Genomic DNA, 12,694 nt, shown 5'->3' with positions numbered 1-12,694 from the left:
TAGCCTAGTGTTGTATGTATTTAGACTAGTTTATGAATGATGGAGTGTTTACTGTGGCAGAAATTTGAACTAACAGAACTTTAAAAATAGGGCATTAAGTAGTATCATAAATCCCAGAGCTGAGATGTTGTTGGTCTGGTCACGGTTCCCACAGAGGGACTTCAGAAGCAAGAACAGAACCGGGCGGGGCTGCTGCCCTCAATGTCAAGGGAAGCCAGGCTTCAGGAAGGGGAGATGGGACAGGGGGCTTGGGAGCTGTGCTGACAGGCCAGGCAGCCACTGGCCTTTGCCGTGTGGAGGTCCCTTCAGTGCCCGTTCCTCAGAGCAGTGGACACGGAAGCAGTGCTTCTGAGGAAGAACTGGAGACCAAGCAGAGAGTTCTTTCAGGTAGTTCCCTGGAGCAGAGAGAGCAAGTGGGAGCTCCAGGCAGGTGTGGAGCCAGGAGGGGCGTGGTGTGTGTGTTTTCCTAGATGGAAGAAATAATGGTGTGTTTACATGCTGGTGGGGTGATGCGGCGCTGGGGAAGCGGGCTGGTGTAGAGGAGCGGGGGTCTGGTGATGTGCTGGGCTGGCCTCAGTGGTCAGGAGGACAGTAGAGCGGCTTCACCGCAGAGGAGGAAGGGGTCCAGTGGGGCTGGGCTGTCTTCCCATTGCTATTGTGTTCTCAGTGTAGAGCAGCTGAGGTCAGGGCGGGGCGGGGTGGGTGGAGGAGTCTTGGGGTGTTTGAAAGGCATGGTTAGTCTCAGGGAGGGAGGTAGGAGAGCGGGAGTAGCCCCAACCTGTTCCTGCTGGAGGGCTGAGCCTTTGTATCCGTGTCTGGACCCCACGTGTGTGCTTCTTCAGCGTGATCAGACCTCCAGATCAGCTGTGGGGAAGCAGGTGGAAAACTTTACAAGAGGCCCTTGCCCTCCTCTGGACTTCCTGTGTTAGAATTTTGAGAATACTCCTTACGCATTGGGTTGCAGTGGAGTTGGGGTCTCCTACCTTTTACTGACCCTTTGCCTCCCAGCAGCTTTCAAATTGGGGCAGTTGAGACAACTCCACACCCCAATAAAACTTCATTTCAGAAGTTTTATGAAGTAGAAAATAAAGAGAAATTAAAATAGCTGGTATTTACTTACTCTAGACCTTTTCAGCATTTTGTATTATTCTCTTCCATGAGATAAGGATTGTTATTTTCATATTGCAGCCTTGCAAACTGAGGTCCAGTGAAGTCAGGTAATGTGCCTGAGATCATACAGCTTGTAAGTGGTGGAGACAGGTTGTGAGCCTGGCGGTTTGACTCCAGAGGCCACACGGGTCACCCCTGCTTCCTCCTCGGGCCTACTGGTGACTTTGTGTTATGGTGTCTTGGAGCTGATGTGTGCTGTAAATTGAAGTGAGGAAACAGTTTGATTTAATTGAACCATAGCCTCAAAGACAGCGATCTGGTGATGTGATCTTTGTGCCCACATGCCTGCTGGTTCTGCTGTAGGTCTCCTCCGTGTTTTTCTCCCTGAAAAGGCTCATGTGGGGACATTCTTACACTGCTCAGTGTCCACCCGCTGGGTACTGCAGCTTGTGCTCTGGTGCCAGTTGCTTCTCAAGTCACCGGTCAACAGGCAGCTGCCGGCTTGTCTCAGGGGTGCTGCATGGGTTCCGGCTGCAGTCTCTTCCTCTCTCTTTCGTCACAGAGCCATTTCAGGCTGTTTTGTCACCTCCCTGTCCTGGTCAACATCAGAGCTCGCCACTCCCTGCTGCTCCTGCTTGCCAGGGAGGGATAAAGAGCAGAGAAGTAAACGGTGGGTGGGGGAGAGTGCAGTCTGGGTGGGCCTGGGAGTCTCCGTGATTGCTCTGAGAACAGTTGAAAAGTCATTTGCGGTTAAAGAAGCGAATGGAGAAAAGGAATCGGCTGCCGCCTGTTCAGAGAGCGAGCAAGCCCCGGCGCTCAGGCAGACGTGGCACAGGGGTGCGGTGTTGTCAGGGTTGGGGGCCTGTGGAGGGGCGCTGTGGTACACAGCCTGAGATCTGAGGTGGGCTGGCCCCAGGAGAATGGGAGGCTGCTGTGGAGAGTTGGGTTTCTATACACATTTTGTTTTCCCACCCGGGGAATTCAGGCCGTGTCCTGTTCTCTGCTCGAGTATATTACAGTGTTTATTCTCTTAACATGTAATGTGGACTGAACACCCGACACGCCCAGCTTTCTAATACCACAGACAACCCTTCTGAGGATACAGGCAGCCTGTCCAGGAACCTAAATGTGTCTCGAGTGCACGGTGCCTCGTGCAGCGCAGTTTCCCGGAAGCCAGCGTCCCCGAGCGGTCCTGCGAGCTGCGCTGCTTCCTGCACTGGGGCGGGCGGCTGAGGGCTGCGGCCCACGGCTTCGTCTTGTCCCCTCTGAGGGGTCCCCGCCCTCGCCTCCTGAGCCCCAGCTGTGCTCTGGTTTTGTTGGGGAGACTGTATTGGTTTTTAGACACAGAAGAAAATTCACCCTGGTTTAAATTGGCAGAACGGCTTGAAATTATTTTCTCATTCCCAGAAGATTTTTAAAACAATTTTCACAAAGTTTTAGGAAGCCTTTCTGATCTGTGTTCTGATTTATGTAAGTAAACTGTTGATACAGATGATGACGTGAGTATCCTGTTCTTCTAGGTATCCAAATATATCTTGTGAGTTGCTCACTTCTGATGTCTCCCAAATGAACGATAGACTGGGAGAAGATGAATCCTTGCTAATGAAATTGTATAGCTTCCTCCTAAACGATTCCCCCTTGAACCCACTACTTGCCAGTTTCTTCAGCAAGGTGCTAAGTATTCTTATCAGCAGAAAACCAGAACAGGTAAATACTGTTTTCCAAGAAGGTAAGTATTAGGGCTGAGCATCCCCTGAGGTGATCCTCAGTGATTTTGTCGCTTCAGTGTTCTGAGTGTGCCTTATGTCCCACGTTCTGTGAAAGAACAGATTTTACACCTTAAATATCCGCAATGCTTGCTGACTTACCACTGACTTAACTCCTTAACAAATACATTCTAATTTGACCTCCTTTTTTCTGAGCGCCTCATATCTCAGTTTTCCAGTGTACTTGGCTTCCTTTTCTGATAGGTGGTTGGAAGCAAGAGCACGCTGGGGTCAGTCTGTGAGGGTCGCGTGAGGAGGGGCACACAGTGGCAGGGGGTGTGGGTGGCGTCCTGGCAACTCTGTGGCAGGGTCACAGTGTGCTCATTTATCCTTCTCCCTGACAAAGAGCACAGGCAACGCTTAAGGCAGAAAGCTTTCCCATAAATGATTGATGATTAGTTTATACAATGGTGATTTTTTTTTTTCTCTTCTCTTTTGCTTCCACCCCAAAACCTGAGACCTCTGGGTAGTGACTGCTGTGTACACACACAGGGAGCTTCGCTCTTCTGTCCAGCAGAGCCTGGCAGGAGTTGGGCAGGAGCCTGCTCCCCACGGTCCGCCTCCTCTCCCTCCTCCTCGTTGTTCTTGGTGTCGCCCCGCTGTGCCCCACCTCCCGTCTCCTGGGCTTGGTTTTGCTCTCAGTTCCCCTGTACCTGGAAACTTGTATTTTCCAGGTATCTGCTGTGTGTGGTGGTTCTTGAAAGTGTGGTCTCTGGTCCAGCAGCATGAATACCACCCGAGAGTTTGTTGGAAACGCAGTTTCTTGAGCTCCATTTCAGACCTGCTGAGTCAGACACCCTGGGGTGGGGCCTGCAGTCTGGGGTGTAAGAAGCCTCCCAGATGACTGGGATGCATGCTAAAATCACGGCTCTGGTGGGTTCTGGTGTGGAAAAGATCTGCTTACGAGGAGATTAGGATACACTTACGCAAATGGGCCCCAGGGAGCAGCAGGAGCCTCACATGCCCAAGAACAAACTAAGAGTCTGCAGAGTGCAGGCCGTGGGGGTGTGAAGGCGGAGCTGCAGGGGCCACAGCAGTCGGGCCTGGTGTCCTTCGTGGTGGAAGGCAGGCTGCGTGACCTGTCCTTGCTGTCAGCAGACCTGGAGGGGCTGGAACTATTTTCGGCCCAGAACGCCTGCCCTGTGCCAAGGCCAAGTGCATACAGGTCTTATTTTGGACAGACGAGGTCGTGCTTTCGTGTTCTTAGTTGAGCAGGATTGCCTTTCTCAATGTGTTGGAACTGAGGTTCTTGTTTCTTAGACAGTAATCCCCGAATCCAGTCCCTCCAGTACAGCTCGTCCTTCCCTCCCGCCTTTGGATGAGAAATGACAGGACTGCTTACTCTTCTAGGAGAGTTCAGCTCACCCCGTCAGTCTGTGTCCTGGTCAGTTCCAGGTGGCTGTGGTTGCGATGGAGACCAGTCTCACATCCCCTCGTGCCTGTCTCCTCTCTGTCTGCCCGGGGCCCACATCTGTGGGGCCTGGTGTCCATGTATCTTCAGCACAGAGTGAGGACATACTCAGAGCCCTCTGGGCTGCTGAGCCTTTGCTTTGGTCTCCAAGGCCAGACGTGTTACCTGTGTACAGAAGGCAGCACGCACCAATTCAGCGCTGAGAGAAGGGCCCGTTCACTCTGCTGCTTGTTCTTCTCAGTTCAGCCCTCAGTCACGAGAGGATTCGAGAGTCCTTGCTTGCTCTTTCAGCTATAGGAGAAGCCCACACTGGCACCTTCCTCTCCTTTTGAGAATCATGAGTGTAAATAAAGGTTTCCCATCACATGATATGTTAGTAAGGGTATGTGCAACTGAATTCAGACTCAGTCTGATTTAACCAGTATAGACACCTCTCAGGATTAACTCGAAGAGCAGCAGGACCTTCTGTAAGGGGCACCCTGAGTGCTGGCGGGTGAGCCCCTCCAGTGCTGTCCACCAGACAGGCCACCTTGCCGTCCTTGCTGTGCCCCCTTGGCCCTGCCTGCGGGCTCCGGAGTCAGTGCTTCGGCCACTAAATGCAGTGTTTTGGCCACATGCCACCTTTTCTTCCCCCTCTCCTCCACTGTGCTTTTAAAAACTCCTGTGTGACTCAGCTGTGAGTGGGTTATGTGTAACTCACTGCAGGTTTGTGCTACAGCCTTGAACCTCACTGTTTAGAGAAGCAGTGTGTGATGGCTAATTCTGCATTTCCACCTGATGGTGTGAAGCCGTTTTAGTTCACCCCTGGCTTCTAGCTGTCATGTGGGGTGATGAGCTTGTGGCTCTGTTGGATTTAAATCTCAGGGCAACCACTTTTGAGCTTCTAGCAAAATCCTTGACTGGTCTGAGCCTCAGTTTCCTTACCTAGAACATTTGAGTTGAGCAGCCCCACCTCACAAGCTTCTGGGAGACGTCAGGGCAATATTGTCACGGCAGCTGCCTCGCTGGCCGTGCTGCTTTTGGGACTTTTGAGCAGATGATTCCTGTACATGGACAAAAAAGCCAGAATGTACACAGGGGTGTCCAAGGCAGAGCATGTTTCTTCCTGTGCAGGAGAGACCTAGGTGGCAACCCTGACTTCACTGACGTTTTCTTATCCCCTCGGTTAATGGTCAGCCTCTTCCACGCTCAGCCTCCTGGTGTTAATCTGATCAGGTGAATGGCTGAAATAAAATGCAGCTGTGATTTTTTATAGCATGTGAGTTAGCCACTTTGATGCAGAAATCTGTTTTGAATGTTTTCCTTGCTAGAGTAGTTAGGACTTTGGATGTTTAGTCTGCATTTTCGTGTAAAGCCTAATGGACTTGCTTTATGTCTATAAATTGTTAAGTGGTATATTCTCTTGCCTTTTATTAGTGTTAAATTTTTGATCCTCATTCTTTCAGAATTAATAATGAAAGTGAGCAGAAATGAAAGATTCTGTTATGGCGTGTTTGTATCAGGGAACAGGTGGTAATTTGGGAGTTTTTTTTTTTAAAGAGGTTTTTCAGTTCTGTAACAATCAGAAGTCTTTCCGGTTTGACATCTATGGCTAATTCAGCCTTTGACTTGCCTTAACTTAAAGTGGTGATGGGACTTCGGAGGGGGCAGCCCGAGGGGTCAGGACTGAAAGTGTCCTGAAGTTGATGGTTCCCCAGGGATGTGTCTTTCAGTTGTGGCTGTTCTCCTCTAGATTGTGGATTTCCTGAAGAAGAAACGTGACTTTGTGGACCTTATTATAAAGCACATAGGAACGTCGGCCATCATGGACTTGCTGCTCAGGCTCCTGACGTGCATCGAGCCCCCACAGCCCAGGCAGGAGGTGCTGAATGTGAGTAGTCAGGAGGCGTGGGCGGGCTGCGGCATCTGGGTGGGATTCCAGGGACGGGTAGTCAGGGTCTGGGACACCGGGGTTGGGGGCAGGAGGAGGGCTCCACCACAGGAAGAGACCCAGATTTTTCCAGGGTTAGGGTTCCCCATACGCACGTCCCGAGAGACACAGGCTGTCTTCTTGTTCTCTTCCTTTGCTGGCTTTGCTCTTCAGCGGAGTGGGAAGGCAGACTGGATTGAGGATTCGTCTTAGCTGGTCTGGTGGGAAGAGCAGAAATGGGAAGGTTGGGAGCTCTGTCTCGTTTGAGCAGGCTGTGAGGAATCTTCTCTGTCTTGAGGAGATGGTCACCTGCAGGGATGTCTCTAAGAGTCAAAAGGAAGAGAAGTGGTATTTCCAGGGAATCTGGCTTTGGAAGTAACCTCATGGATGCCTAGGAGCATGGGATAGCAGGAGAATGGAGTTTACCTTCAAAGGGGCACGTATTTCAGATTTGGGGGAGGTGGTTATTCCAGGACATATGGCTCTGGAGGACTGTCTTGGGTGGGAAGAGGAGGGTGTGAATGATTTGAAGGTGAGGTTTCTTGCAGGCTCTCAGCACTGCCTCTTCCATCCCTTCTCTTTCGTCCCCTTCACTGCCTTCTTCCAGAACCATTCCCCAGTCCATTCTGTCTTTAATACTCAACCTCAAACCTCAGAACTCTGGAAATGAGTTTTATTGAGACTGCTAAAGACCTGGGAAGGCCCAGAGGAGAGTTAGTAGGGTCTGTCAGGAGGCGTTCCAGGGAGAGGGCATAGTCCACTGAGGGGCAGGCATGACAGGTGTGTGTGGGGGCGTGGCGTGGTGCAGTGTGTCGGGGGATGGTGTCAGGGCTGGGTCTGTAGAACCAGGCAGAGGTCTTCTGAGAGCCATGGTCTTGTGAGTATGTCAGCTGAGAGGACCTAGTGACTATCCCGGGAAAGGGCCCTGAACTGGGGCTTCGGTCACCTTTAGGTGTGTATTTGTGGATGCGAGTGTTTTTTCCGTAGAGACTGGGGACTCCAGAGAAGGCAGTTAAGGCTAAGAGGGCGGTTGCCATTATATGTTATTACTGAAGTAGGTTATTCAGTATGGTTTCTTAGAGTTCCCAAATTTGGTCATTTCTGGGTTGGATTTTAGGGCTCACTTCCAAGGGAGTAGGTGTGCTTCTCAAGGGATGTAGCGGTGGTAGTTAATAAAGGCAGAGGCCGAGGTAAGGGTAGTGAGAACTCTTGTGTGTCTGGCTTTGATCTGGGGGCCAGCTGTGGGCTGGGCTGTGGCTGCTTGTTAGTGGCTGTGGAGGTGGCCGGGGGGTAGATCTGTTCACTGCCCGCAGTTTCCCACTTTCTCTCTGGGTGGTCGGGACCCTCAGCCCCAGCTTCTCTGTAGAGGTGTTTGCATCCTGTTTGAGGACGTGGCTACTCAGAGTGTGGTCCCAGACATCACCTGGATCTCACCCCTGCCCTGCTGGGTCGGAATCTGTGTGTGAACAAGACCCCGGAGGGGCTTCATGTGCACATTTTAAAACATCTTAAAATAAGATGGGCCCCTGCCTTCCTGGTGGTCTCCTGAGATCTTTTGTTTGCATTTTCCTTTGGCATATTCTCCTTGAGGAGCTTGAAGACAACCCAAGAATTTCTCTGCGGCCTTTAGCACATTGTGTTTGATTTCCTGCCTCCCGCTCCCCATCTCTTTTAACTTTCGGGAGTGTGTGTGTGTGTGTGTCCATCCATCTGTTCTAGGTAGACATTGCCTTTATTTACTTGGTGTTTCTTTTCCTTGTGGAATTAATATTACACCAGGTGCTTTTTCATTTATTCTTACCCCTCTCATATTTTCATTCACAGCAGTAGTTCATACATAGTTGAAGAAGAATGTCCTAGTCATGATAACAGCTCTTTGCTAGCATGTGACCAGGCAGATAAACTTTCTGTGGCACCCCCCAGCCCCCACGCTTCCTGTGCTTGTTTTTGTTTTAGAATCTAAAAGTTCATCGTGTGTTTTAAACCCGAGGCTTGATATGACATACTGTTTTTCTCAGCCTTTCTGAAGCTCCCTTAAAACGAACACTCTTACAGAAAATGTATAAATTCCATCTCCGCTTCCACTTCGTAAGCAAAGCACAGGCTTTGTTAGTGCGCGGTGCCTGAGAACTAACGTCACTAAGCTGACGTGTAGGATTTGGGGATGTGGCTTTGTGATATGGGGTACAGTAGTTGGTACTGTAGCTGCTGTTAATATATTCACTGCCATTTTCTTTTGGAGGACTTTTAATTTCCTGTAGTGTTCAAAGTTCAGAGAAAACCTGTACATTCTACTTAAAATATGATGGATATTTCTGTATGTTAATCTTCACTGGGGCTTGGACAGGAGCCACTCATTGCTCTGATTCCTTCTGCAATGTGTTTTACAGTGGTTAAATGAGGAGAAAATTATCCAGAGGCTCGTGGAAATAGTTCATCCATCGCAAGAAGAAGATGTAAGTTCTCTTTTGTGAACTGATTTTTTGGGAAAAAGAGCCATGTTCGTCTGGGCACAGAGCGTCGTTTCACTAGACGTGAATGGGGAGGACAGGTACTAGTGATCACCTGGAATGCTTCAGGCTGACAGTTTTCTAAACACCAAAGGCTTTTAAAAACGCTGTGTTTTGCTGATACCCAATTTCCTGAATATCAAATGGTAAGCCCTGGGTCTCGCTCCATCTCTTTAGAGCGCGGGCTGCATCTGCTCGCCTTCCTCACAAACCTCCTCCACACTTTTTCCTTTTATCCCCATCTTTAGCCCAGAGGATGTGGCCACATCTGTCTGCACTTGTGTTTTCCATTCTGGCGAAAGCCTCCAGACATACAGCAGCTCCGGGTCCCCAGTGCATCCCAGAGTTCTGGGCTCTTGGGCACTCAGGCTTCTGTGCCCTGGCCGGTTTGGTCTTTGTCCTGGGTGCTGAAGGTGGACTGGGCGGCAGCGTCAGAGCTGCTCTGGAGTTTGCTCGGGGAGCTGTGTAGGGTGGGCTGGGGGGAGTCACCAGCGGTGCCTCTGTAGGGGAGACAGTCACCCGGCTGCTGTGCGGCTCTGAGCCCTGTGAAGTGGCCAGCATGTGGCCATGTCTGCCTAGAGAAGTTATCATTCCACGTGTTTCGGTGTAGTACCTACAGAGGAGTTGGTTCAGAGAGCATGCTGGGTGTGTCTTGCGCACGGGCGCCCTCCTCTGACGCTCTGGCTTGTGGGTCAGTTGGAGAGTGAGCGCTGTAGAAAAACAGTGCCGGGGAAGAAGCATGTGGCTGGAGGGTGTTCTCCCCTACGAAGGGGAGACTTCCCTTCTACTCCAGTCCATTCAAAACCTTTTGGTACCTGGAATTCATCAAAAGCAGGCTCTCCATCCCACTGTCCCTTTCAGGAAAAAAAAAAAGCAAAGAGCTAGCCATGCAGGGGCTGTGGCTCTCCTCCGACAGCTCACTCGTTGCCCCTGTGGTAAGTGCTGTTCCTGCTGGCACCCAGGACACGCCCGTGTGGACCGTCTCGGGGCCGTAGCTTTGGAGGGGCCTTGGCCCTCCTGCTGTGGCTGGGGGAGGGGAGGTGGGGGGTTGATGATTTATTTCCAGAGCACATTTCCTGTGCGCCGTAAGGGAGGGCAGGGACGGGCCTGGCCTGTTCCCAGGGCGGGGATGCAGCTTGTCCTTACTAGGCTCTTGCTCAACTGGACACGGTCGCTGTCTGAAGGCTTGGCGAAGGAGAGGCCCACTTCTGGGGCAAGTCCTTTTGCAGAGGACAAAGTGTTTGAGGCATCAGCACCTTCTCTACTTGACTTGCAAGAAAGTGTATTTTGTTTTTTTGGACAGTCCTGTTGACATTTCTGTTGGGTATTAAGGGAGAAGCTGCATGCTACACTGTACTGACCAGTTTATGTTTATTGAGGAGGTTTTTGACGCCTGATTCCAAACTGTGGGGTTTGGTATCCAGGTGCTGTCACCTGTGCTCTGCGCTCGCTGGGTGGGCGGCGCTCAGTGCCACGTGCCTGGCACCAGCATCTGAGAGCACGCTGTAGCATCGCACACTAGCATGGGAAGAAGGTGTAGGGTTTCTTACTCACTAGTATATTCCAGAAAGCTGCATTTTGTTTTTTTTGTAAGTCACGGAAGTGGGTTCATCTTTCTGTGCTGCTAAAACTATATCAATTGAGGACATACATTTTTATTCAAGTTTAATTGTAGAAACTTTACTTGCCAGAACTTTAGTCACATTTCTCTGCACACAGCAGTTGTATTTTGTTGGCAGTATTGTTAACAAAGCTCATTAGCCCAAGAGGGTAAAATGCCCAATACTTTACATACGTTATTTCTTATTTACTGTAGCTTATGGCCAGTGTTAATTTGTGTTACTTAAGCAGTTTCTTCACTAACTCTTTATTATAGGTTTGACTTCCGGTGTGTTCTGTAGTTGACACTGTGCTTCTTTCCTCTAGCGGCACTCAAACGCAGCACAGTCACTTTGTGAGATTGTCCGCCTGAGCAGAGACCAGATGCTACAGGTCCAGAGCAGTGCAGAGCCAGACCCCCTGCTTGCCACTCTAGAGAAGTATGTTTGCGTCTCTGTTCTGGTTGCCTTTTCTCGTTGGTGCCCTGTGATACGTTACCCTTGTCACTCTTTGGTAAGTGTTCCTCATGTGGGGATTGGGTCCCTGGAAAGTACCTGTGGGCGGGCGAGCAGGCAGGAGAACCTGCTCATCTGATCTCAGCCCCTCATGATGCCCTTTGGAGACCTACAGGGTAAGAATGTGTTAATAAATAAGAGCCATTTCTGTGTAGGGTTGTGAGATGGGACAGTGATATTGTAACCACAGTCCTGGCCTCCATGGTCTTTGAGGGAAGAGAGTTAAGTGCAAACACATTTGATCAGAAGCTCTTCCTGGGATTCACTCTGCCTTGGCAGCTGTTCAGGGGTCCCCTGACCAGACCTGATACGAAGGGTTATGCATCCGTGTGTTTTGTTTCTTTGTATTGCTTTTGCCCTTGTTTCTAAGCAATTTGCAGTGAACAGAAAGCTTGTGTTTAGGTGGAAGACCACTTAGGGGTGGTGGTCGACTGTGAAGTCTGTGAGTGGCCAGCCCACCATACTGGTGTATCTAGAGCCACACGTTCTCAGGGAGAGTATTTGCCATCAATGAATGCATTGTGCGTGCATTCAACCTGAATCCATAAAACTAAAAGTGGTTTTAATAAAAATAAGGCATCTCCCCACTTTGGATGAACAGTTGGGAAAGACAGTGAATAGTTAGCATTGTTACATGTGACGGACAGTTTAGCTTCAGCTTACTGCTGCTGCTGTTCTTTTTAGTGACTTTGTTGATACTTTTTTAAGTCTTCCTATGTATTGAGGCTCATTTCCATCTTTTGGCTGGGAAGGCCCTTTTCACTAGTTCTCTCGAGTAGCAAAACTTAAGAAGTCAGCTTCTGAGTAAAATGTCATCTTAGCTGCCCCGTGTTAGTTATCCTTGTAATTGTGACTTATGTACTCCATGCAGTACTAGTAATTATGAGGTTGAACCATGTGAAACGGCCATTCGAGTAGGTTAAAAAATGTGGGCTGTCAGTAATCTCATATGGTACATGATTGCATTGTCTAATAAAAATACAATAAAAGTCACATGTAATTAAAATTTTTCTAGTAGCCATATTAAAGTAAAAAATAGGTGAAATTAATTTTTATATATTTTAGAATAGCTGCATATATATTTATAATTTATACAAAAATATATAAGTATATATTACTGTATTATTTATAGATACAAAATATTTCAACATGTGTTTATTTAAAATTATTAATGAGATATTCTACATTCAGTTCTGTGAACAAAGTTTGGGAAGTCCAGCATGTACTTTACACTCAGGTCAGTTCGGACTGGTTATCTTCTGAGTGTTCCGTGGCCACAGGTGGTGCTCGGTACCTCTCTCTGGGGTGAGGCTGCTGTTTGAAGAATATATGGGTTTACTGTAAAAAGAAAAGCAGCCAGTTTTTCAGAGCTCAATTCCAGGTTTAATATTTATTCTGTAGACTGCTGTGTGTTGAGTGACATTACAGTACTGTTGAGAGGTCTTACAAGCAGTTGGCGTGCTGGCTGGGAGTACTGGAAGACTGCTTCCTGCAAGGGGATCCTCTGAAGTTAGGTTAGATGCCAGTTTTGTTTGCTTCCCCCAGAGAGGAAGAGTGTATTCCCTGCTTGCCATCCTGACCTGGCGGAGGAGCTGGTGCTGGTGTCCGTTGAGCCCACTGTACTGTGGGAGACTGGTGTGTGTGTCAGGCGAGCGACAGAGCAGCCAGCTGTCGGTCACAGTGCAAGGGAGATTCCGCTTCTTAATCCGCATGGGTGCTAAAAATTACTGAGAGCCCGGGAAGCAGGTTTTCCTTGAGAACATGTGTATACGTTCACCTGACAGGTCACCCTGGTGTTTTACTGCGGTTGTGACCTGTTTACATGCACAGGAGAGTGTCCTGGGAGAGCTTGTGGAGAATACTTCATGTGCAGA

The 12,694-nt window shown here is 49.4% G+C and overlaps 1 protein-coding gene across 23 annotated transcripts in view; it reads left to right on the top strand.

Annotated features, from left to right (window-relative positions):
- PPP6R3 (protein phosphatase 6 regulatory subunit 3) overlaps positions 1-12,694 on the top strand; it is a 124,527-nt gene that overhangs the window by 57,103 nt on the left and 54,730 nt on the right. For all 23 annotated transcript variants that reach the window (XM_055580614.1, XM_055580613.1, XM_055580612.1 and 20 more), the window contains 4 exons: positions 2,631-2,817; positions 6,020-6,157; positions 8,587-8,652; positions 10,633-10,745. In XM_055580614.1, coding sequence (XP_055436589.1) covers positions 2,631-2,817; positions 6,020-6,157; positions 8,587-8,652; positions 10,633-10,745 — 504 coding nt within the window. The remainder of the gene's footprint in view (positions 1-2,630; positions 2,818-6,019; positions 6,158-8,586; positions 8,653-10,632; positions 10,746-12,694) is intronic.

The sequence above is a fragment of the Bubalus kerabau genome, chromosome 5 (genome assembly GCF_029407905.1).
Source record: "Bubalus kerabau isolate K-KA32 ecotype Philippines breed swamp buffalo chromosome 5, PCC_UOA_SB_1v2, whole genome shotgun sequence".
Lineage (NCBI taxonomy): Eukaryota > Metazoa > Chordata > Mammalia > Artiodactyla > Bovidae > Bubalus > Bubalus kerabau.
This window is presented reverse-complemented; position numbering and strand designations above follow the sequence as displayed.